Consider the following 26,410-nt stretch of genomic DNA (forward strand, 5'->3'; position numbering starts at 1 on the left):
GTGTGTGTGTGTGTGTGTGTGTGTGTGTGTGTGTGTGTGTGTTAATTAAAGAAACAAAGCCAGCACTTTCAATGCACCGTTTTCAATTTATACTTTTGAGTGAGAGTTAGGAATTGTTCTTGGATGGAATAGTCTTCAAAAGTCTCTGGTACATTTCTGACTTGAGAAATCTGGGATAGGAATCTCTTTCCATGTGCATATACACTATCCTTTGAGCCTCTTCAAAACACGTTTGAGTGGGTTCTTGAATATTCCTGATGATAGTTTCTCTTGTTGAACTGTCAATGTTAATCTGAAAAGTGAAATTACATGCAGAGTATAAGTAGGTATCATTGAAGATAGAAACCATAATGGAAAGGTTTAATTTTTCCCCCCTCCTTTTTTTTTTTTTTTTTTTTTTTACTGGAAAAAGGTAATTTTTTCTGAAATTCTGTAGATATCCAAAAAGACTTTTAAGAGACAAACTTTGCTCTTTCAAAAGCAAACATCCACCTTCCTACCCAAGGTTAAAAACCAAAACAAAACAGAAAACACATAGCCCCAGACCAAGGAAATCTCGGAAACCATTGCTTACTTAGATGCACTGGTTTGTTAGTGGTGTCTACAAACAAGGAAGTTTATGAGATGAAGGTCTCTTTTAGGGAAAGGGGAAGTTGGTGCTATTTTAAAGTTTATCTTTCTTAGTAGTCATGATTGTTGGTTTCAATGAATATGCCCTGAAATGGGAAGAGAGTGAAGAGAAATGGAGAAATAAAGGAGAGAAGTGGTTATTTCAATAAACCAAGTATTTTCCAGATAAGATTTTTGAGGAACAAGTCAATAATGTAGGACTGTCCTCTGAGATGGGAATCTCTTATATCATTGTCCACCTTTATCCCTTGACAAGAATTTTCATTCCTTATTCTTTCTCTACCAGGAGGGGTCCCAGTGTTTCATGCACTCATGACTCTCTATTTTCTTGATGCCGTTGTAAATGATTGGCAGAAATATCAGTGGGAATGTTTGCTGATTGGCTGGTTTGGAACTGAGGTGAGCAGTGAGTTTGTTGTGGAGGCACAGACTTTTCCCAAACCACTGGGGTATTCAACATGCCAGTATATGGCATCTATAGTTCCTTCCAGCAAAGTCGATTCTTCTTTACAAGGACTTCTTCTCCTTTTCTCTCTCTCTCTCTCTCTTTCTCTCTTTAAAGAAACTCTTCCAGGAATTAGGATAATTTAGTGAGAAGCAGCTCTGGGGCCAGACAGGCTTAACTTTGAATCCTAACTCTCTCACTTATCAGCTCTGTGACACCAAACAAGCTAATTAACTTCCCAGATTCTCAGGCTTCTTATCTGTAAAATAAGGTCTACAATATTGAGTTTGTAGCATAGTAGGAGATTCTGGATATGAAGTGCCTGGCACATGTGTGTGCTTGAGAGATCTTAGCACCCTCCCCGGGATGTACTGATTTCCATTAGCCGTGACTGTCAGTAGTTACCTCTCTAGGGGACTGTGGCTGGATGTAAATCTTATAAAGTTTTCTTGCCCTAGAAATTCTGCTCCACCGAGAGGCAGTTTTCTTATAGGTTTCACAGGCCATCCAGAATTTAATATTCTCGTCACTGTGCTCCATTTTTAAGTATGCTGTATAGACCACTGGACCATCTAAAAGTAATGGAGAAATCAGTTTATTTTCATGGATCAAAATCATTAGAAAATCTGAACAATATTTAATGCAGGTTAAAACTAAAGTCTAAATCAAAGCTTCCAAATTATTCAACAAGTGAATATTGTATAATGATACACATGCACACAAACACACACACACATACACTACATCACACTTACATCCAAAGCATATTTTGACAATGCTCGTCAGTAGTGGGGTCATCGCTTCATTCCTTTCTTCTGAGTCATTCAGAGGAAAATGTTCACTGGAGTGGGTGGGTTTGGGGCAGGAGAGGTCACTGGGACTCAGAAACAGAGCTTAAGTTGGATCAGTAGACAGAGCTCCATCATGAAACTGACATGAAGATCTAAGTCCTTCGGCCATACTGGAGGATCAGGACACGGTTTAGAATCTCAACAGGCAGGTCAAGTTTGAAAGAAAAATATCCAAGTCATGTAAAAGTAATGAATTGATCAGGTTGTACAGCCTGGGGTGTTTCTCAGTATCCAACATGGAGAACATGGATGGAGGAAACGTTCAACTTCTCATTATGCTTTATGGTTCAAATGAGAAAGGAAAGACCAGACGAAGAATGGAATTCAGGTGCGGTGTTGGAAACTCTCTCAAACTAGAGAACAGGACAGTGGGTATGTGTAGCATGACCATCAGATGACTCTTGATGCCAGAGATGATCATCGGTAGTTTTGGTATTCAGCTGTATTTTTGGAGTGGGTAGACAAGGACATACATGTGAAAGGTGCTTTTCTGACTGAGGCACTATTTTGTAGAAAAGGGTTAGGCAAGCGCTCAGAAATATAGCACATTAAAGAAAATCTCGGGGAGGACTAAACATTCTCAGTATTGAGGATGAACCCTCTCAGAACTTCTTTTGCTGACTGGGAAGTCTCTTGGCATATCTGAGAAATTGAATTGCTAAATGATGAAACAATGTAACTTTTAATTGATAGTAAATAGAAGTGTGTGTGTAGGCACATTGAATATGTGACCAAGCATAGTATTTTGATTAACAATATTTTATTCAGTATTATTAACTGCCATAAGAAATAATGGTAATGAGGTAGGGTACCAATGTAAAGTCAAGTTTTCCTAGATCTTCGTATTACAGAATAGGCTGAGTTTTCTAGCCTAGAAAGCCGTAACTTCTTGGCTTCTACTGGCTCGTCAGCACTGATACAAAAATAAAGATAGCAATCAAGATATTTTTATTCAAGAAAAAAAAAAAACTCAAAAAGAGGCAGATCCCCTCTTCAATTTGCAAGAAATGTGCCTTCGTGGGAACACACAAAATTAGAGCATGTCTCATGAATATCATGGAAGTCTAATCTTCATGACATTCGGTAGGAAATGGAATAACACTTGAGTCGAGAGGACAGATGAGATGGGGAAGGAACGTGTATAAAAATGTAACATAGGAAATGATATGGATTAGATATTTCTACCCCATGGGGAATACATTTTATCTTAGATTTCAAACAAGAAGTTTCTTTTCACCACCTAGCAACTTTAAGATGTGCCTTGCTTCATCACAGGCACAGAAAGCTAAGGGCAGAGACAAAGACTGTAGCAAGTGGAGCTCATCTTAGAGAAATAGCTGAATGGGAAGGCAAACCCAAACCCAAACAAAACAAAACCATAAAAAAAAAAAAATCAAAACAGAAAGCCATTTCTAGCTTAATAAGTAAAGCTGGAAGACAATAATTTGCAGTGTGTGTTGAAGAAATGGAGTCCTAACTAAGAAGATAAAAAGAAATTTGACATACTTTGTTCTTAGTGGAGTTTGGACATTGCGTCCTGAGGAACAGAATTTGAGAGTCCTAAAAGAAAGAAGTGATCTATGGAACAGGGTAAACAATGAGGTACCAGATAACATCCGTAGATCCTGGAATGAGAGTCAGCCACCAGGCTACTAGGATGGCTCGAGTGGCTGGGCGGCTAGGGGAGAAGGAGATGACTTGGAAACCAATATTAGATTCTATGTTATAGAATTCTGAATTTGTGTTGATACTTAGGTTTAGCTTAATTGCATAGTAAAATCTTTAGAGATTCTCATTTCAGAACCTGCCTGCGTCTGTGTCAGCCTTCTCTAACTTCTTTCCTGATTGAGTGGAGGAAGGATTTTATGGGACTGGGCAAATGGTTCAACAGTTTTCAAAATACCCAAGGCCTTTGCTCATGAAACCATCCATGCATTGCTGTTAATATTTTCTGTAGACACTTGATATGATAGATTGTAGTATTGATCTTAGTTACTTCCTGCCCTTCTTATAGGAGGATGACATTTTATGTCCTACTTATATCAGCCTTGCTTATTGGACTTGTTTTGGCCAAGGAAATATATGCAATGTGCCATGGATAGCTGGAAGAAGGTTTTAAGCAGAAAGTTGAAGCAGGTGGTCTGCGATTGCCCTTCCAACTGGTCTTGCAAAGGACACATTCTGAGAAAGAACCTTTGGTCTGAAGGTCAGAATGAAGATATGGAAGAGACCTGGAGCTGAACCCAGTCACTTTGTGACATGAACAAGAAATGAACCTTTCTTGTAAATTAGTGGGATTTGAATGTGGTCTTTTACCTGACCTGGACCTGAAAGCTGACATCGACCACTTGGACCTCTCTGATATTTCAGAGAAGATTCTGGTGCCTGGAATCAGTAGACTCACATGGCTGGTATGTTTTATAGAATTTTTATAACTTAGTCAAGTAAGCAGCTGATGATGCATTTGTATAAAAGTGTTCCAGGAATATGAGTAATTATTAAAGTTGGAACTGATTTGCTCAATTGAGAATTTCTACTGACTCAGACAACAAATGAATTTAAAGGTGGAAAAGCCTTTTCCAAATCGGGTGGTGTGGCCCAAAGTAGCCTGTTTCTGAAGTTGTAAATGCTACTCCTTCCTGAGCATTATACTCCACAGACCGTGATTTTGCTTGAGCAGAGTGAATAAGGAGAAACAACTAGAATTGCTCATTAAATGGAGAAGATGGAAAAAATAGGTTTATGTCATATATAATGCATGCTTTTTTCTTAAGAATGTGAGTGATGCTTTTGGGAGTCTCTAGCATGATCTTTTTAAGCTAGTCACTGAAATTAGTATTTCTATGACACACAAGGTAACACATGTCAGTATCTTGATGCAGAAGGAAAACGTGACATTCCTCTTGGCTGAGTCAGAGCAGTGGCCCATCTGTTGCAGGATTGTTTTCTGCAAGGGGAAAAAGCTTACACCACAAATTAAATCCTAACGTTTTGCTATATTGTGGTCTTTCATCAGAAATGCACCTAAAACAATTTTAAATTTATTTTATTTTCAATCTGTACCACTTGGAATAATAAATTCCATAATTGTACTAGACTCTATGTGAAGGTTAAAAGTAAACCTGCTTTACTGAGATTCTCTAGTTTGGCTACTATGATATTAATCATTTATGATTTTTCTCTTAACTTCTTTTTGCTGTGTTATTATAAAAGTAACTTAAAGTACTATGAGTTTTTAAATACAGAAGACTTCCAATAAAGATAATAAAGATTATTGACAATTTGATATATTTCCCTTTGTTTTTTCAGTCCTTTATTAATGTTTAACTTTCTATCTAATTAGTATTCATTCATGGATACAAACACAGATACACATATAAATTACTGACATTATACTATGAAAGCAATTTTGCGTCATTCTTTCATATTTAGTATGTAGGAACACTTTCTTCTTTTGATTTTTAAGGGTCACATACTGGTCTATTGCAAGGCTACCCTATTTTATATTTAGCTACCCTGCTATTATTGAATATCTATGTTGTTTCCCACTTTTATGTTGTAAATTATCCTACATTGAATGTTTCGTGTATAAATCTTTGCATCTGTAATTATTTTCTTAGAATTAATTTAAGGGATGGAATCCCTAGGTTGACAGATACCATATTTTTGGAGACTATCGATACTTGTTGTAAAATTGCTTTCAGAAAGATTTCATTATTTTTCATTACTAACATTAGTGTCAAAATGTCTGCTCACTTCACCCTTGCCAGTCTGATGGGGATAAAACCAGTGACTTGCAGTTGTTTTAGATTTTTAATATATTAATGCTGAAACATTTTTTCTTTCTTACTGACCATATCTTTTCTTTCTGTGAATTTCAAATCATATAACAATTTTTTTACACTATTAGTGTTTTCTGGAATTTTTTCAGATCTTTACATATGAGAGACATGGTTATATTTATTGCATTATCTTCTCTGCTCTTTTTACATAGAATTTTTGTTTATGATTTTTGAGAAAAATATGTAAGCCATCTAATCTGAAAAAAAAAAACCTCATTTTGTCTATCTGACCTGCTTTCAATCTCTTTTGCACTTTTATCAGAGAAAAAGAAAAAATCTCTATAACAAAAATCTGGCCACAACCCTTTAATAATAACCTTTCAACCTTTTCCCATTATTGCTCCCATAAAAAAAGCCAGACCTTGGCAGTGGCTACAGGGCCCATGAAGATACAGTGTTCTCTACCTCTCTACCTCTTTCTTTGTCACTTCTGGAAACATTCTTGGTTTGAGTGTTGCTCCTGGCCAAGCCATGTGACACCGCCATGCTGTTGTACAGGCAGTTCCTTCTGCGAGGTGGGCTTTGTACTCTGATCTAAGACTCATGTGGAGCATCTCAGTTTCTGGAAAAATTTCGAACACTCCCCTCCCCCACCTAAGTAAGTGTTTCCCATCTGTTGACAAATAGCACCTGGCCCATCTTATATAATTACAGTTCTGTCTCACCCTGCATCACAATCTGTTCTATCTACCCCTTTACCTTTGATTACTTTCCCACTCCCGGGCTCATACTTCGTGAATTAGGACTGCAGGTCTGTCTTCACATGCCCAGTGGCTTTGCCCTGCCTTGTATACAACAGGTACTGACTAGACCAGTGTGTCAATCCAGGCTTTCGGACTTCTCATACTTTTATGTTTGAAAGTGATTCTCTGCAAGTTTTGAAAGGTGAAGCAGCAAACCATAATTATTTAGCATCCTGGGGGCACCAAAGACCAGAAGATTTTACCTGGCGTGTTGTTCCTTTTTGCTTTTTTTGACACTGAGACAACATGTCCTAACGGAACAAGGATGTGTCTAAAAGGCCAGGTTTTGTTGTTCTGTTTTTCTCCCTCAAGGGAACAAGTGCACAAGGAGTTAGAGAAGACAAATAGTGCCGTGTGGAGGGGCTGCCACCCCGCAGGGGAGGTAGTGTGAGGGCTGCCAAAGGGAACCATGGCAACAGCAAGGGATTAGCAGAGGGAAGAGTAAATTATAGTGTAGGAAGCTGCAGATCCACAGTGAGCAGCACAGAATCTCTCTCAGAGGAAGAGAGCTGAGGGAAAGGCTCTGTCTGTGGGATCAGGAGGCATGTGGAGTAACATCATCCATCCGTCACTTCTAATGTCTGCTTTGTGCCAGGCTGAAGATGCACCAGGCACAGGAATTGGAACCGTCTTCATGGCCTCCAGGGATATGATAGTCCTATAGCATCCAACCTGGCATTTCCAAGGCTGTTTGCAGGTGATCGTGGTAACTGAGGAAGGAAAGAAAGTATATACCACCTTGAAGGATGACTTTGACCCAAATCAATGGTGATGTAAACTCTGTGATTCACAAAACCTGCTTATTTAGAATGGCTTAACTCTATGTCTGCTCTGGAACAAACTGAAGAGAACATACGAACATATGTAACTGGACTTTCTCATTTGAAATCATCTGGGCAAATTTTATGTGGGCACTCAACGTTACACAGTCATTCTACCACCCCTCCGTAATATCTTGGTTCTTTCACTCGCCAGAAACTATTTCTTCTCTTCTCCCTTCTCCCTTCCCCATCTCTCGTCAGCTCTGTGCTGATGCCCTTGCCTCAGACCTCACAGAGAACACTGATTTCATCAGGTAGGGATGCCTTCTTCGCCTTCCTTTCCAACTTTTCTCCTGAACTGGAAACAATGTCTGAGCCATTCTTTTCTAACTTCCACTTTACTATGGTTTCTCCATGACTTTCCATTTCTTTGTTGCTCTTGAAATTGTCCCTGCCCTCTTCTATGTCATCACTTTCTTTCTAACAGCTGCCATCACCTCTAAGAAAGCTACTGTATTTCCCAAATAAAACCAAAAATGGCTCTTGACTCTATGTTCTCAGTATTGACCTCATGTCTCCTTCTAACCTGTACTCTTTTTTCCGCTGACCTTCACCCCAAAACTTATGTAAATAATTCCCTACATTCTCTCCCTTGCTTCCTGTTGTCCTATCCATTCCCGCGCCCCTAAAACAGTTCCTGTCAAGGCATCACTGGCTTCCATATTGCCACATCCAGTGATCCCTGGTCTTTTCTCATCTTACCGGTCTTCTCAGCAGTCTTGGACACAGCTCACAGCTCACAGCTCCCTTCTTGAAATATGCTCTTCGTTGCCTTTCACGGTGATGTACTGTTTTGCTCATCCTTAATTCACCCGAAGCTCTTTTTCCACTTCCTTTGATGACTCCTCCTCTTCTCTGGATTTGGCAATATCAGCATGTACCTAAGCTCCATTTCTGGATCTCTCCTCTCCTTTCCCTGACACTCCCCCCTTAGTGATCTCACAGTCCCATGACTTCTATTAGAGTCTATATGCTAAATACTCTTGGCTTTGTCTTCCCCGCTAACTTATAGTCTTACATGGTTTATTGCAATAGCTTCCCCAACCAGCTCTCTGTTTCTTTCTTTTTTTTCCTTTCTTTTTTTTTTTCAGAAGAGAATCAGAGGGGTTTTATGTTGTTGTTGTTGTTTTGTTTTGTTTTTGGGAAAAGGGGCAGGGGCAGAGGGATAGGGAAAAAGAGAGAATCTTAAGCAGGCTCCATGCTGGGCTCCATTTCATGACCCCAAGATCATGACCTGAGCTGAAACCAAGAGTTGGATTCTTAACTGACGCCCCAGAGAGTACCCTTAAAATCACATTGACCCTTGTTACTCTGCAATTGAAAGCTTTTTATGTGGCTAATAAGTCTTATACTTATGATATGGTGAGCATTGTTTATTTGAAGACAATGTCCTCACTTATCTCTCTGGGCCTTTTAAACATGGCTTTCCTCTGCTTGAGCCACTCTACCCACAGATCCCAGCCTGGCTGGCAGCTTCTCATTGTTCAGCTCTTAGCTCACATTTTACCCCTTCTGAAAGTTGTCCTCTAGTCATACACTTGAACTGTCCCCTTATATCTGCCTTCTCTTTGCCATGTCAGCTGGTTTTATTTTCTTGAAAGCACTTACCACTTTCTGAAATTAATGTATTCACTATTTATTTGTGTGTTTGTCTATCTCCTCCTTTAGAGGGAGCACATGAGCTGAGGACAGTGACCTTGTAGGTATCTTTCACCTCTGTCCCAGTGCTGGGAAGGTTTCCCATGGAACGACTGAAAGAATCATCCAAGCAAGTTAGTTGCAGTTTTACTAACTTCTTTCTATTTTGGGTCAACATCATTTAAGGAAAAATTTTTGGTAATTCTCAGGTACTTTTATGAGAAAGTAACAAATAGTTCTGACATTTTTTTTTTCTGGTCCATTAAAAAACTTATTACTACTTTTTATTTATTTATTTATTTATTTATTTTTTAATTTTTTATTTTTTTATAAACATATGTTTTTATCCCCAGGGGTACAGGTCTGTGAATCACCAGGTTTACACACTTCACAGCACTCACCAAAGCACATACCCTCCCCAATGTCCATAATCCCACCCCCTTCTCCCAAACCCCCTCCCCCCAGCAACCCTCAGTTTGTTTTGTGAGACTAAGAGTCACTTATGGTTTGTCTCCCTCCCAATCCCATCTTGTTAGGAGAGTTACATTATTTGCAAATGGACATAAAAGTAGTAATAAAAAAAACTTATTACCTCTTTTATGTCCATTTGCAAATAATGTAACTCTCCTAAAAACTTGGGTGTTTGGAAACTTGGAGGACTTTCTATCACCTGAAGACTTGGAAATTTCGCAGGGTACTTTCTGCTTAACTCATTAGGGAGATGTTTTAATGAGACCAATTTTTACACTAAATCCTGAGGAATCCTACACACTGTCTCTCTACTGGACTTCTAAAGTAGTTGACTATTTTTAAAGTACTGTCAGTCAGACCTCCTTATTATTTTAGCAGTCTGAATCAAGTCCCAGCTCAGATCTGCCTCTTGTGAGAAGCTTTCCCCAGAGACCTGCTAACCCCCACCATCTATCTTCACCCCTTAGCACAAACCTAGTGTGTATGTGCTACAGACCTACCTACGAGGTCTGTGCTAGGCGATCTGTTATTTCTAGTCTCCCTTCTTTATAGTTGCTCACAAATTGTTTATGGTGCATGTATATATTTTTTTAATCTTTAATTGTGGATGCCTTCAGGAAAGTACTTCCACTGTCCCTACATTATACATAGTTGGAACTCACTAGACGCTTCACAGCTCAGGGATCATACTTCACACATTATGCTAAAACTCAAAGCAGTTTGTTCTTAGCTGTTGTTTGAGCAATCTGTTCAGCCCTCGGATTCTCATAGGATGCTTCCTAAGTACACATTTTTCTTCAGTCACAAACTACACTTTTGGGATATACTTTAAGTGCTGCTCTTCTATAAGGCTGTCCTAACCCAACCTTGCAAGTAATTTTATGTCAAAGAAATGTGTTTCTGTGTTTTTCTTTCTATACCTAGAGCTTCTTTCTGCTTGTCGAATGTAATAATAGACTCTTCTTCAAGGGAAAGGCAAAGCTTTATAAAGCCATCCTTACTCTGGAAGCAAAAACCAAAAACAAACCAAATGAAACCAAACCAAACCCTGCCATTTAGTCCTTTCTTCATCCTTTGGTGAAAATGTTGTCAAAGGCTATTATTTTTAAAAAGTGTGTGTTTGCCTTGCCCTTGAAGTTCCATTCAGGATATTACTAGAAGTAACAATCACCATTTTCTACTTTACCACAATGTGCTATCAGTTGTAGGCTTCCCTATTTTCTTCTGGGAGATTTTTCAGTTTTTGGAAAAAATCTACTCTTTTCCCTGTGTTATTTCATGTGGTAATGGGTGCATGGAATTTTTTTTCCCCAAGCACATTGCCTGGTACCTAAGTGCTTAAGATTTAGTGAATGGATATTGAACACACATACTCTTTTTAAAAAATTAACTTGTTTGTCAATAATGAATCATTGAATAACATCTAGGCTATTAGCATTTTTAATTTCTAATTAAGGTCTTAATTTTGACAGGGTTCTGTTCTTCAATTGACGATATTCTTAGATCCCCTCATCTCAAGAGGAAGTTGAACTTAACTGTATTGTAATGGCTAGTACTTAATGGCTGTTCAGTAAACATCTCTTAAACCGATTCCTGTTCATCCGTTGAAACCATACTTAATACCTTTCCTTCCTACATGTAGTTTCTGAACTACATGTTCTTAGAAATAGTCTTTTAATCTCTGTAGAAAGAAGCATCTACATATCTTAGGTAAAGAATACATTTTACTAATGTCCTTGGTTAATGTAAACACACCTTATTCTCTGGCACATTTAATGTTTCTTTGTTTTTTTGTTTGTTTGTTTGTTTTGTTTTGTTTTGTTTTATATTATCTTCCTGGTTGGATGGTCCAGAGATGAATTGTTTTATGCCTTTTTAATTATGTGATTATTAAATTTTACATGAATTTCACAGTAATTCAATTTCTCCTAAGATTCTTATTCTGCTTTTGCTGGTTTAATAAAGAGCCTTCCCATCCTCACCTTTTCTGTAAACTTTGCTTATTCTTATGACACTAGACCTCTGAATAGCTAATTGTAATTAGGCTATCACTTGAGGTTATTAGATCATTACCAAACAACTAACTGTATTCACTTTGTTTATGAGGCCTTTAGGACTGGCACAGAAAGTTTTATGTAATATGGCTTGATAGTTGGATCTTTTCTCACTAATATTTGTCTTATGTTAGTATTCATTGAACATTTATTAAATGCCCATTGAATACAAAGCACATTTTTAGCCTCTGGGACAGGAGATGAAAGGTGAACTCTCTCTGATCTGTGTTTTCAGGGAATTTAAAAATCTACTGAGAAAGTGTCTGTGGAAAAAACACAGTACGCTAAATAACCATACTTAGAAGCGGAATAAATACTGATACTAACGGAAGAAAGACGGCAAGTATTTCCAAGAGATCGCAGGGAAAAGGTGGAAGTTGAATTTTACTAGCCAGGACGGGCAGATAACAGAGTAGACAGAGGACTTGCCAAGAAACCTGGAGCAGGTGTGCCATGGAACAAAGGTCACCCTGGCGGAGGGGTGCGTCATGTGAGGACGGAGAGCTGCGGCTAAACCGTAGAAAGTGTGTTTGAGTTTGGGGATAAAGGGTCTTAAAGGCCAAGTTAGAGATTTTGAACTTTTTGGTAAGCAGCAAAGAAAAAGGAATGATATTCAGAGACATGCACTTTATTACTAATTAAAGTAACTACCAATTATTGCATGCCTAATCTGCATCAGCTATTAAGCTAGGTGTTTTATGGCTAACATAAACAATAATGCTGGAAAGATGGGTGATATTATCGCCATGTTACAGATAGAGAATTTGAAACTTCAAGAGGGAGATTAATGTGCAATGTTGCAAAACATAGATTTCAGCGGCTGGGACTGAAATCCAAATTATTTAGCGGAGGATCAATCAATATAGCTGACTGAACAATATATGCTTTTGTCTCTTCCTCTCACTCCAGTGTCCTAAAATTGACCCCCCAAATTTCAATTTTAGAAATTCATAATCATGCTGGCAAACCGGATCACAAAATATGAGGAATACTTGAAAAGTCAAAGGCTGGGGCAATTCACAAGAAAATCCTGGCCTCAGATGTTTATTGGAAAGGGTTGTTAGGCTAGGTCTGGAGGTGTGGATCCCAGTAGGGAGGGCCATGAAGTAATTTCCAGAATAGCTGAGGAAGGGGTTCCTGTAGAAGGAGCCAGGGGTCTACACCACTGGAGGTCACACTCTATGAGTAAGCTGTCTCCATGCCAGGAGGGGCCCTTGTGTCAGAGAGAGCAGGAGTACCCCAGAAACATGGTCACCCCCAGGAGTAACAGGAAGTACTCTATGCAGAGTCACCACCGATACATCCCATCAATTAAATCATTAAGTAGCATAGCTAACTCCCTCTCCACAGTCAGTAGGTGTAAACAGGTGAAATATTTGCAGAGAGTCTAATAGGGAATCTCAAATAAGAAGAGGTCTATAGACAACAATTAGCAAACATTTGATGGGGACAAAGTCCATTAAAAAAATACTAAATTCATCAAACAAGAGAATTTTCTGTGAGTACCTACTACATTTTTTTTTTCCTCTGCGTACCTGTCTTCTGGTACTTATCAACTTTCCAATTCTCTACCCCAAATACAAGTGGCTGCTCCCATGAATGCACACACTTTTTTGTATTCCTTGCATTGAGCCTATGACTCTATCTCCCTAATATCCATTTTTGTTAACTCTCATTTATACCATCTGGATGTTGATACTTCCATACCACTATATGTAGATTTATATGAAGTCTTGCATAAATCAGACACTGATAAAACATAAAACTAACTCCGAGGAGTTTCAAAACATTAAGACTCAAACTTTTTCTTACTTTTGAAAGCACTAAGAGCAGCAAATTGTTGAGTTTTCTAAAATCCTAACTTTAGAAGGCCATGGTAAGGCAGTGTATTTCAGGATGTGTTACAATTTAAGCATATTTTCTAAGGGATTTTACACGTACACTTGTCAAAACTAAAAATTCCCAGTGACTAATCTTGTTTTAATTAACACCAAAGAAAATAATAGTGGTTGACACGACAAACTATTTTCAGGTTTTCTTTTTTTAACTGGGAGCAGTTGCCATTTAGAAGGCTGTGAGAAGAGAGGCGTACATTCATCATCTAGTGCCACCTTCTTCTGTTAGGAGTGAAACTGACTGGTTAGTCAAAGATGAAATATACGTAATACTCACATTTTGTAGCCATCAGCTTTTCAAAAGACTGGCCCCACTGTAACACTTCCTCCAAAGTAATGCTTTGAAAAGAAAAAGAAGGTGCTCATTGCACCAAAGTATTCTCAAGGGTTTGCTGAACTACAGAGAAATACATGATCTTGAAAATAATGCCAAATTATAGTTGTACTCTATTTGTGTGTGGTTTTGGATGGAAATTTATCTTTCTGTGATCTCCTACATTTTTTTTTTTACTTTCTAAATTACTAAACTTAAAAAAATTGTGAAAGTAGTATAAAACTTAAAAATAAATTTTTAAAAGATAAAGATCCATAGTCCTGTAATTTCATTATTCCCAACTTACACTACTATTCATATTTTGATTTACTTGTTTTCAGTGTTTTTGTTACTTGTGTGTGTGTGTGTTTTTAACTAAGAAGTAGCCATACTCTGAATGTGTGTTTGTGTACGTGCATACTTTGTGTGTGTATACATATATATGTATATATTCACTTGTATTAAGCTTTTTACATGTCATCACCATTATCTTAAAATCCATTTATAGTGTTATGACTTATAATTATAACATTATAATCTTTAATATTCATTGTGGAGTGTTCTACAATGGGGCATTTTTTTTTCTTCTTTTAAGATTTATTTATTTGAGAGAGAGAGAAAGAGAAAGAATGTGGATTGGGGAGGGAAAGAGGAAGAGAATCCTCAAACACGGACCCCAATGTGGGGTTCGATCTCATGACCTGAGCTGAAATCAAGAGTTGGCCACTTAACCCAAGCCTGGCCTGCCCAAGCCACCCAGGTGTTCCTATAAGGAGGCATTCTATAGTTTACATAATTATTCTCAATGAGCATCTTGATTATTTCTCATTTTTTTAACATAAAAACTTGTGATTAAGGCTTGCTATGCTCACACAGGGTAATTGCTTATGGGTGGCATTTGTAAAAGTAGAATTAAAGTGGGTCAAGAAATGCACATTTAAAAAAAATTTTTTTTAAGATTTACTTATTTATTTGACAGAGAGAGATCACGAGTAGGCAGAGAGGCAGGCAGGTGTGGGGGGATGCAGGCTCCCCACTGAGCAGAAAGCCCGATGTGGGGCTCTATCCGGGGACCCTGGGATCATGACCCGAGCTGAAGGCAGAGGCTTTAACCCACTGAGCCACCCAGGTGTCCCAAGAAATGCACATTTTTAAGGTTCTTGGTATAAATTGCCAAACTACATTTGGGTTTGCATCATGTGCTGCTGGCATCAGTAATGTGTTGGCCCATGTAACTATTTACATCTTAGAGATTATCCACAAAGTCTATTTGCATGCATTCACATAATAAAGTTAGTAACCTATATCTATTATATGCAGATATTTTCTCTATTATTTGTTATAATTTTTTTTTACATGCTGAGGGTTTGAATTTTTTAAAAGTGAATAATATGTGAATAAACGGTATAAAAACTATTTACCATTTCAAAAAATTTGTGGAAAATACTGGGTTTGAGGCTTCATTTCTGTTCGTCTTTTGGGGCTTTGTGAGGTGATTGGCAAGTGACTATGGATTCTTACATATCATTTTATTTTCTCTCCTTCAAAATACTCAATGTGTTCATCGCCATTCAGCTTATGATTGTTTCAATTTGCAGTTGGTTCACTCTTCATCTTCCTGTTTCTGGTGATGTCAAGGCATCAGCTCACTATGGATACAAGCAAGCCCTATGCATTGGCTACACCTGGTGTAGGGAACTCGGTAACTGGTGTTGAGGGAACAGCTATCAGCATTAGGAGGGACTTAACACAATGAAGGAGAAGATTAGTCAAAGAGGTTCAAACATGACCTAGAACATGCAAAAATATCAGGAGTCTTAAAAAGATCAAATGTCTTTTGTTGTCTACAAATTTGGATGGTCCGTGCCAGTTTTAGGTGGACTATGTGCATCAGTACTGAGGCTTAACAGTATACTGACGTTAAGATTGCTTTCAAAAACCATTTCCATGACATGGTATCTGACTCGTTGTTCTTTTCTCTTACTAGAACTTTAAGAACAGTGACCTACAGTGACCTTTCCCATCCAGTGAAATGGTAAGTTCGGCAAGGTATGTGGCATTCCTCTTGGCTCCACCTGTGTTCCCATTACATAGGAAAAAAAGAAAACCTACAACATGAGCAAAGATGCTGTCATTGTCTTGGCTTAGCTTAAAATAAAGCGTTGGCACTTTGTTGTTGAGAGAGTTCTTCTTTATCTAAGATTCATGAGATTTATGGGAATAGATCACGATCAGAGTGATTACAGTTGGGATTCAAGTTGTAAAATGCAATTTGGTTTTGGCTTAACCCCATCTTGCTTGTAATTTTTTCTGAGCATCTCAAGTTTCATGCTGTCCCATTGCTATTCAGGTGAGAGTATTTCTAAACATCTCTGTCTCCTTACCCATCCGGATTTCCTACTAAAAGCATCAGGTACAAAACAGGGGAGCATTCTGAGACCTCATGGCATTGTGGAAATGGGAATGAAGAGTCACTGGAGTCTGAGAGTCCTGAGTTCTAATTCCAGGGCTGCATTTAATAGCTTTTGGTGTTGCCTAAAATCTTTGAGCCCCAGTTTTATTATCTATAAGATGGAGATAATACCTATTTCTCGAAGTTATCTTGAAAAGTAGAGAAGGTCATGAACATACAACACCTATCCAACGACTGTTATCTACCAGCTTGTCATGACCGTAAATTCTCTTTCCCTGGCCGCCCTCTTCCCAGATGGCTGGTCTACAAGGTGAGTAGAAGGAAACGCGAGGCCCTGGTGGTGAGACTCCATGGGAGTCATCAGCAGAAGAGATGGAAGCTGATCCCGAATTAGCCTACTTCATCTCCCTCCCAGCTCAGCAGCTTCACCTGGTTGTTTAAAATACTGAGCTTTGGGTCTTCTTATCTCATCCACCTACCACTTCAGCCTCCTCCTCACCTCACGCAAATGCTTGTAAGTATTTTCAGATATTTTGCTACTACAGGGCAGGAACATGCATGCCAGGAGCTCTGACCATAGCAAGGGAGATGGGGCCAGAACTGAGCAGTCCACATGGACTTGGTTAGGCACTCTGGTTAAACTAACACACAGTGATCCTCAGTGTGGGAATCCTGGAGTGTGTGGGAATCCTTGAGGTGGAAAATCCAATCAAACGGTTTGTTACCCTTCTCTGGCATTATGCATTCCATTTTAGCAATCACTATTCCCATCCAAATGGCTACATGTTTAGTTTGGCAAAATATCCAAGAGACTCGGGAGGCTGGTAAGCATCTGGTTATCACACCAGTCTTCCTTCTTCCAAATAGACATGAGGTTTCTGGCACTTTTAGATGGAGGGTTAAAATCCTGAAAATATTTTGGATAAAGAATCTCATTTGAACATAAACAATATAAAACTTTAAAGAAATCTAAGAGTGTTTATAATAGACCCTGTATAAACATTAAACTTGCTTAATTCTCAAGTGTAAACCATAAATAATGAACATGAAACCTTAGGGTAATACATGATTGCTCTTCTGGAGGAATTGCTCATGTGTATATGCAAATTTTACTCTCTGAACAAAATATATTAAATTAGCCATTGAATAAATGTACACCTATTTATCATGTGATACATATGCATGAGAACGGCCATCTAATTTAAATGCCACTTACTTTGAAGGAAGCCTCTTAGATTCATCTCTGCACATCTTGCAAATCCAACAATTCCAACTGCTCATTTTTCTAAAGCAATACAAAATGTACTTAGTATAATTTAGTCATTTAAAATAATTATATGCTAGATTCAATGTCTCAGGAACACACAAAATTATAAATCATGAAAAAATAAGCATCAGTTTTTGAAATTAACAGGATACAACCACTGGTGGCGTGGGGAGGAGAGATGAAAATAAAATAACTCATCTTATAAATATTTTTTTAGAAATGCAGGTACTTCGAGTTGTGACTTTAGAACCCACCTGGGCCACTTATTCATCCTAATATGTTTTATTTTTTTAAAAGATTTTATTTATTTATTTGACAGAGAGAGATCACAAGTAGGCATAGAGGCAGGCAGAGAGAGAGAGAGGAGGAAACAGGCTCCCTGCTGAGCAGAGAGCCTGATGCGGGACTCGATCCCAGGACCCTGAGATCATGACCTGAACCGAAGGCAGCAGCTTACCCCACTGAGCCACCCAGGCGCCCCAATCCTAATATGTTTTAAAAAAAATACAGCTTACTGAGAAAAATCTTCCCATTTAGGGCCCACCAACAATGAATTCGACTCCTGGGTCTTCCCTTTTTTTGGGTAATTCTTAGTTTTAGAAAGATCTCTCAATATATCGCACAAGAATTTGCTTCTTTGTAATTAGCCAAAATAGTGTATATAGCTAAGTAAAAAAATAAGATTCCTTAAGGGTGAATTCTGAGAAGGGTGTTGCTTACCTGGTTTTCTCTGTTGTTGGCAGCATAACCTTGGCTTTAAAATTTAGGTACAGTTTACTCAGCCCAGGCTTTATATAGCAGTGTATGTTATAGAGGGTTTTAAACTCAGAACATTGAGAAAACAATTCAAAAATTTAAGAGTACTTAAATCTACAATTTATAATGAGAGATGGAAATATTTTCTAAATATGTATGCACACTTATACACAAGGAACTATTAAGGATAACAGTGAGTTTTCATATTAGTCTTCACTGATTCATTCAAAACATCTGTTGAACACTTGTTATGTGCCAAGTTCTGGCTGCCAGTGTTCCCTGCGGATCCTGTCTTTTCCTCTTCCTATCTTCACTAGCAAGCAGTTAAAGTCTCTCTGATGGGGACTTTGAGACAGGAAGCCCAGTGGTCCATGAGTACACATAGGAGAAGAACCTAGCCAGACTTGGGGGTAGTTAGAGACAGCGTCCCAGTATAGTAATAGCTGAGCTGGAACCCACAGGATATGCAGGAATGTGCAGAGTGAAGAGGACAGGGCAGCTTGGGCATTGGTTCACGTTCTAATTGAGGAAGTGAAAGGAATGTAGTCTTCTCATGAATCTAGAATATGGCAGGGAGAGAGCTGAGAGAATGGGCTAGAGAATTAAGATTGGATCAATAATCATGTTCCAAAATGTTCATTGCAGCAATAAAGTGATGAGAGATGAAGTTGGAAGACCTGCAGAAGCTAAGCATGTTGGGCCATACACACCATCAATTTCATAGGAAGGAGCTGGAAAATTATTAAAGATTTTAAAATATGAATGTGATGTGCTAACATCTGAGATGGGTTTTGTGAGTAGAATTGATTGTAATGGTGCAAGGGTGTAATCTGGAAGACTAGTTAGGAGATTGCCCGCGGGAATGTAGGTGAGGGTCTTAGAGGGTTAGATTGGGAAGGTGGCAGGAGAGGTGAAGGGAGAGGCACAGATTTTAGACGTGGTGGAGAACCTGATGTATTGGATGCGGAAGGTGGGAGGCATACAGGAAACAAGTTCAGATAAAAGATTTGAACTCAAGATAAAGGTGGCAGTTTTTATAAAACACATAGGAGAAACCCAAATAAAAGATAAGATGGTCCAGGAAGAGAATATGAACTCAGAAAAGTAGATGGCCCAAGACAGATGACTCAGAAACACACTGAGAAAGTGAAGCCTGCAGAAGGCTTCAGAGTATAAACAGAAACCAAGGAATGAGTTATCAAAAAGCAAAGACTAGTCACTTGAGTGTTAAGAGCGGGGAAGAGATGAAGGAAAAAAGAATGGGTGGCTCAGTTGGTTAAGCATCCTACTCTTGATTTTGGTTCAGGTCATGATCTCAGGGTCCCAAGATCGAACCCTGCCATGCTGGGCATGAAGTCTGCTTCAGATTCTCTCTCTCCCTCTCCCTTTGCCCCTCCCTTCCCTCCTAGGCCCGTTCCATGCACATGTGAGCACTCTCTCAAAAAAAGAGAAAGAGAGAGAGGACAAGGGGGCCTAGCAAATATCCATCAGATTTGCTAACACGAAGGTCATCAAGAGCCTTGGTGAGAGGGGTTTTGGCAAACAGGGAGGGCAGAAGCAAGAGGGAAGAAAACAAGAGGAAATGGAGACCAGAACCAATATAGGGCTACTTGGACTTTCTTTCTCTCCTTGGCCCTCTCTCCATTCCCGCTTTACCTCCCTCTCGCCCCTCCTTCCTTCCCATCTAACGAAAGCCATGAACAAACAGTGTAACAGAGACTGAGAGGCAGGACTGTGCTCTCTGGCTGTTCTGGCCTGCACATCTCTAAGAATCTGGTTCACAAAATCTACAGTGTAAGTGACCTGCCCTCAGATTGGCAAATAGTGTTCATGGAAAGAAGTTGTAGACTTAGGAGAAAGGAGGAAAATCAATAGACATTAGGTTTCTGAAAAAAAAAAATTTTTTTTTTAAGGGATTAGAATTCAGATTGAGGGATAGAATATTGGAAGTGAAAATAGAGGAAGAAATAGCTGTTTGTTTTTTTTTTTTGTAACTGGAATAAGTCTAGATCTAAGTATATTTGCAGGTTTGGGGATAAGAATTTGGGGGTTCTGTGGTCTGATGGATTTCATTTTCTGTATGGCTCTCTCCCATAAGGAGGAGCAAGGGACAAGTAGCTAAGTATATCTATAGGAAAAAAAAAAACAAATTTAGGACTCTTGTGATTGCAAATATAGATTTAAATCAATTTAAGCAAGAGAGAGTTGATTATAAGGATAACTGCGTATGCAGACAGATTCTAGATGGCCTTAAATGTTGGGCTCTATTATATTGTAGCAATAATTCACTGAGGTCTTTGAATTATAGTGTGATGAAAATAAGATGCTTTGTTAGAAAGATAAATCTGACCAAAGATTATTAACACTGAAATAATTGAGGCTAAAAAATCTTTTACATTGATTGGTTATTCATAACCGACCCCGTGCATAATTGAACCGTGAATTAAATTTTAAGATTCTTTATCTCTGTAATCACTTCTAAAGTGCAGATTATCCAATGGCTCCCTGCTTCTCTTCTAAGTAGGAGGCTGGTAAAGAAGTTCTTTCTGTCATGTGTCAATAAAACTAGTCATCCCTGGCTTCTGCTGGGCCATGACTTCTCCCTTCCCTACAGTATTTAACACAATTTTTTTGTATGTCATTGTCTGCTCACTTGGTGTATTAGAGCTATGTGCACACATTAGTGATTTCTGTAACTAAAATTCATGTCTATTTACAAGTTATCATATATTTTTAAGAACTTTGTTGGAATTGTTTGGCAAAGGTAGAACAGGCTTAGTATGCAACATGTACTGAGGTCAGACACATGACAAAGGTAAAGTAATTTCCAGATGCTCTAGAGTTTAGAGAGTTCCCACAGCTCTTTTTTTTTTTTTTTTAAAGATTTTACTTATTTATTTGTCAGACAGGAATCACAAGCAGGCAGAGAGGCAGACAGAGAGAGAGAGAGGAAGGGAAAGCAGGCTCCCTGCTGAGCAGAGAGCCTGATGTGGGGCTCAATCCCAGGACCTTGAGAGCATGATCTGAGCCGAAGGCAGAGGCTTTAACCCACTGAGCCACCCACACGCCCCGAGTTCCCACAGCTCTTGACAGATGATTGCGTATGTTAAAATAATTCTATGCTCCAAAGCCAAAGAAACACGGCTGTGAGTTCAGGATCTTATTAGCTGTGTAATTGTAAGTAAACTCTTAGATTCTCAATTTCCTTGTCTCTAAGATGGAATTGTAAAGATTAGAAAAATGCTTGCACGCAAAAACTTTCTGTTCCAGTTAATCTGATCTTCCTGTAGCTTCTTGCACTCTGTCAGTCAGGAAATATTTCCTGAACTCTCTTGTATGTACAGGAAACACACATTCAGCCAGACTGCATTCCTTCCCCTTTTTAAATTTCATCTCAGACCTCGTAAATCTTCTAGTTAACCTTATCCATTCTTCAGTGTGTTAGTACACTCCCTTGCAAACCTTCCTGTTCTTTTGTACCACGTTCCTGTATTTCTGTTGTTCACATATTAGTAGCTGGGGTTCCAGCTTAGAAGTAGCCAGATCTTCTGTAGCAAGTCAGGCACTTTGGGTGCACACATCATATTGAAGGGACAAGGCTGCCAGGAAGGATTTGTTTGGCCAGACGAGCTCTGAGAAGACAGTCTAGCCACAGCTACCCTTAACAATTATAAGAGGTTGTCTCGTCTACGGACACACATTGTCTGGAGGAGAGAAGAGGCTTAGATCCCCCCACAGTCTCTTTGCCAACCAAAAGGCCTCCAAGTGGGGCTTCATTCATGTAGTGAATGAAGACCATCATTTAAATTTAAAAGGCCATCTTTTAAAATTCCAGCAAAGGCTCTGTATAGACCAGTAGTAGCCCTGTGTTCAGCTACGTGATTAATTTAGGTTCTCTCGCCCAACTGGCTCATTAGTTAAACGACATTGAAAAAAGAGGGTAATAAAAATATAAATGTATGAAATAATATTATTTATATTTCTGACTTCTATAATCCTAATAGACTATAAATTCCCCAAAGTGTTAAGTTCAAATGTTACTTGATAATCATGTTTAAGTAGTTATTTATATATTATCTAGTATTTTAAGTCAAACATTCATAAATTAAATTACAGAATACCAATATAATGACATAAAGGCATCCACAGTGAAATAAAGTATTTAGTGACAGAATTATGTAAAAGATCTATTATGTGTAAATTAAATCACAAAGCAGTCTTGTTTTACAAAGATCTTTGGTTTTCTAGTCCATTGAGAAATGGAATTTATTGGGGGATTGTCCCGATGTCAGAGTTCTGCTCCATGTCCCTGCCCACCCCATGGAGCCCTATTGACTGTCTTCTAATATTTCAGAAACTGAATGTCCACTGCGCCTCCCTTTTCTGATTACTCCTGGATTCACTATGACTATACACCACTTCTTTGCTAAAATCCCACAGAACATTGTCCATGTCCTCATAATGCCCTCTGCATTGAAACCAAAAGTTAAATTCACAAATATTTAACTTAGCTTCCGATAATAGACAGATTGGTTCCCTTGAGCTTATTACTTCTTCTACCCAAAACACTGCTTAAAATTATAGTTAAGGCTTAGACATGGAGAAAAACAGGAGATTAAACAAAGAGACAAAAACCAACAAAATCTTTTAATTTTGGAAGATGGTAGACAGATGCAGGAATAGAAATTAAAATTCTCATACCTCTAAAATGAGAAGAGAAAAGGTCGCCTTTGGAATTTTGTCTGCAAAAATGAAGAAAATAAAATTCAGTCTGACACAAAGAATTTCCAAAAATAACTAGTGGTTTAGAAAGAAATATCTGCAATTTTTCATTCAACAGTATATGTCATTAAGTCATAGATCTGCATCTAAATACCAAAATTTAGAATGGTGGAGTGAAAAGTTTTCATATTTATAATTGAGAACTTTTTAAAAAAATTATTTATTTATTTGACATAGATCACAAGTAGGCAGAGAGGCAGGCAGAGAGAGAGAGGAGGAAGCAGGCTCCCCACTGAGCAGAGAGCCTGATATAGGGCTCGATCCCAGGACCCTGGGAACATGACCTGAGCCTAAGGAAGAGGCTTTAACCCACTAAGCCACCCAGGTGCCCCTATAATTGAGAACTTTTAAGGAAAAGTTTTGGTAATTCCACAAAAAGTAAATTAATAAATTTACTTGGAATTAGAGCATACATAGTCATTTACTGGTCAACATAAAAATTAGCCTAAAATATTCTAAAGAATTAAAATTCTATTTTGACAAAATTTTATTTTGACAAATAAAATTCTACATTGACAAAATATTCTATAGAATTGAAATTCTATTTGACAGAGAGTTCTCTGTAAAAGAATTACCCAAATGGATATGATATAGAATTTATTTAAATTGGAGAAACTCACCAAATTTCAAATCAATAGCAATCATTTTTTTCTCATGTTAGTAGTATGATTATGGAAAAATTCCATTGACCTAAAAAGAAAATAATAACAAAACCAAAAATGTTATTATGTACTTCCTAGAGAATGCATATTTGGCAAAATAATTCTATAAATACCTTGTTTTATATTTTAAGTAAATAATTTTTCTACTTAGTAAGTGTTAGATTATCCTTATTTTTCCCCCCATTATTTTTACCTTTTTAAAAAAAAAATTAATATATAACATATTATTAGCCCCAGGGGTACAGTTCTGTGAATCACCAGGTTTACACATTTCAAGCACTCACCAGGTTATCCTTATTATTTTTTTTATTTTTTTTATTTATTTGACAGAGATCACAAGTAGATGGAGAGGCAGGCAAAGAGAGAGGAGGAAGCAGGCTCCCCGCTGAGCAGAGAGGCCAATGTGGGGCTCGATCCCAGGACCCTGGGAACATGACCCAAGCTGAAGGCAGAGGCTTAAACCACTGAACCACCCAACCGCCCCAGGTTATCCTTATTTTTGATTTAACTTCTGATCTGGAATTTTATTAATTTCAGAGATTGATACTGTAAAAATTCCTATACATTTTATTTGTGTTTTCCATTGCCATTTCTTTATTTTTTGTTTACTTTATGTTAACATTATGCATTAATTTGCCTGTCTTTTATTTATTATTTTTAAATTTTTTCTAATCTGACTGTCTTTTAAATTTTTCCATATCCTCTCAGTAAAACTAGTGCTCACTTTTACACTCTAAGTGTAGAGTATTTAAAAACAGTTAGGTCTCCAAAATGATTTTGCCTCCAATGTTTCTCTTGATTTTTTTTTTTACGAAAGCGTACATTTCATCTATACAATCTAATTCTTAGAATGGTTATAAATGCTTTAGTGATGAATTTAATTAGATATATATTGTGCCAGAATAAATCCAAGTTTTCTCTAGCATTTAAATGAAATCTTTCTTAAAGTAATATGAAACTAAATGAACTTTCTTAAATTTTACCTTTCCATATATTTAAATGTTTTTATTATCCTGATAGATAGCTATAAATTCATTCTATTCAATATAGTATCTGCATTTAAATGTGTTTCTTATGTTATGGAATGTCACATGAAACTTAGAAAAACCTCAAGTTTTAGAAAAACTCAAATTTACATTTTAGTGAGGTTTTGTTTGCCATAGCACAGAAAATTCTTGCCTTTTAAAGAGCAAGTAATTTGTTTTTTATTTGTACCTATTAGGCGTAATATTAAGGAATGAAGAAACTCCATAAAATCAAAATGAACAATGCTTCATGTAAATCTTGCAATGGTCAATACCCGGAATCAGTACAGCTAATCAAATAATGGAACTAATTATTTGATAATGCATGATTTTTGAAGCAAACGATTCTGAGACATCTGGTTTTTTAATATATCCTTATTTAAACACATATATTTATGTTCACACACACACAACCACATAAAATAAAAGACCATACTCTAAATCTATACTCTATTCTTTACTGCACAATTTAGAAGCTTCATTTATACATGTATGACTGTAAGTATTTTTTAGAAAGCCTAGGCCAGGCAAGTTATTTTTTAAGTATAGAAAGCCTAGGCCAAGCAAACATGTGTTCAGTAGTTTGTTTTCCTCAGAAGAAATCTAATACTTCTCGCAGTCCTGCTGTTAAACATTCACTCATTATTGATATCAAACCAACATTATTGTATTCATCAACTATTTTACAAAATCTCATACTTACAAATATATCCTGTAGAACGGTCCACCATGCTAAATTTTATTTTCTAGCTGTATGATCCTTTTGAAATCAGGTTCTGAAACACTATGAGATACCCAGCATTTTGTTTTGCCTGGCATAAAATAACTTTACTGTCTCTGTAATCACCTTTGATGGCACTCTGCCCTCTCTATGAATGTTCTGTTTTTACACACATATCTATGCAAAGGGAGGTTTTGTTGATTATGGAAAGTAGTGCTGTGGGACTGCCATGCATTGCTGATAAAGAGTTTTTTTCTAACATTATCAGCCTATCTGAAGCAATCAGATGATTGGAACCAGTAGTTCTATGAAATTTTCAGTGTAATATTCAAACTGTTTTCCAAAATAGTCAATTTTTCTACTTTTAGAAAAAATTTTCTAGTTTAGCTTAAAGAAGAACATCTACTTTTTAAAAAACTGAGAATTGACTATCAGTAAGTAAGCTACGCCTGCAAGGACTTATTATTAAATTATTGAGAACTATTAAAATAATCTGTTTAGAATAATCAAATTACTAAGGTCTTGTAATAACTGAAGGGTCTAAAAATGGCTCATTTCTGGTTAAATCTTTCTGGTTCCTTCAACTTGTCTTCATAGGGTGATTTCTGGACTCACCATATTCTTCAGTTAATATACCTATTAAATTCTGAACTGAACACAGAGCTCCTGACAAGGATTAATGAACCAGAGTATGGTGAGATTAATACCTTGTCCTATGTCTAATCTAACCGTGTTGTGTATGTGTGTATGCGTGTGTGTGTGAGAGAGAGAATGAGATACAGAGACAGAGAGAGATAAAGAGAGAAACAGAATGATGGGGTTTGAGGCATGCTAGAATAAAACAACAGAGAAAGATTAGATTATGTTTGGTGGAATATTTCTGAAAGTATTTAGGAGCCTAATGAGGTAGAAAATTATCTTTACTTCTATTTCATGATTTTGAGGTCCAAAGCCAGAGAAACTGAATCAGATCTAGAGGATAATTTGGGGAACTAGAAAAGGCAAATAAACTTCAGAAAGTCCAAAGCTAAGTAGATGTAGCAGTGATGAAGGAAGTATAGGGCAAGGTTTGGATTAGTTG

At 37.6% G+C, this 26,410-nt stretch overlaps 1 protein-coding gene and 1 long non-coding RNA gene across 3 annotated transcripts in view; one reads left to right on the forward strand and one right to left on the reverse strand.

The window, feature by feature from the left end:
• On the reverse strand, positions 1 to 25,515 carry RGS13 (regulator of G protein signaling 13). 2 transcript variants are annotated; one of them, XM_032317760.1, is made up of 7 exons: positions 25,312 to 25,514; positions 23,542 to 23,611; positions 22,841 to 22,881; positions 17,333 to 17,401; positions 13,668 to 13,729; positions 1,481 to 1,647; positions 1 to 292 (listed from the first exon to the last, which is right to left on the reverse strand). In XM_032317760.1, exons 4-7 carry the CDS (start codon positions 17,395 to 17,397, stop codon positions 107 to 109), a joined length of 480 nt encoding a protein of 159 aa, XP_032173651.1. In that variant the 5' UTR covers positions 17,398 to 17,401; positions 22,841 to 22,881; positions 23,542 to 23,611; positions 25,312 to 25,514; the 3' UTR covers positions 1 to 106. The 2 variants fall into 2 exon arrangements, with proteins under 2 accessions (XP_032173651.1, XP_032173652.1); XM_032317761.1 differs by lacking the exon at positions 22,841 to 22,881 and having other exon boundaries at positions 25,312 to 25,515.
• A 377-nt stretch (positions 25,516 to 25,892) lies between these two features.
• Positions 25,893 to 26,410, forward strand: part of LOC116576034 — a 59,466-nt gene continuing 58,948 nt past the window's right edge. Inside the window, exon 1 of the long non-coding RNA XR_004280030.1 lies at positions 25,893 to 26,023. This is a non-coding gene — a long non-coding RNA (uncharacterized LOC116576034). The remainder of the gene's footprint in view (positions 26,024 to 26,410) is intronic.

Source organism: Mustela erminea, chromosome 17 (assembly GCF_009829155.1).
Source record: "Mustela erminea isolate mMusErm1 chromosome 17, mMusErm1.Pri, whole genome shotgun sequence".
NCBI classification, from domain to species: domain Eukaryota; kingdom Metazoa; phylum Chordata; class Mammalia; order Carnivora; family Mustelidae; genus Mustela; species Mustela erminea.

What these genes read in the sequence shown, in the direction of transcription:
- RGS13 (XM_032317761.1), bottom strand. Translation starts at nt 17,397, where the DNA reads ATGAGCAGTTGGAATTGTTGGATTTGCAAGATGTGCAGAGATGAATCT. An exon ending in TCTAAGAGGCTTCCTTCAAA is followed by an intron (nt 13,730 to 17,332) that starts GTAAGTGGCATT and finishes TTCTTTTCAAAG; the next exon opens with CATTACTTTGGAGGAAGTGT. An exon ending in AGCCACAGTCCCCTAGAGAG is followed by an intron (nt 293 to 1,480) that starts GTAACTACTGAC and finishes TTCACTTTTCAG; the next exon opens with ATTAACATTGACAGTTCAAC.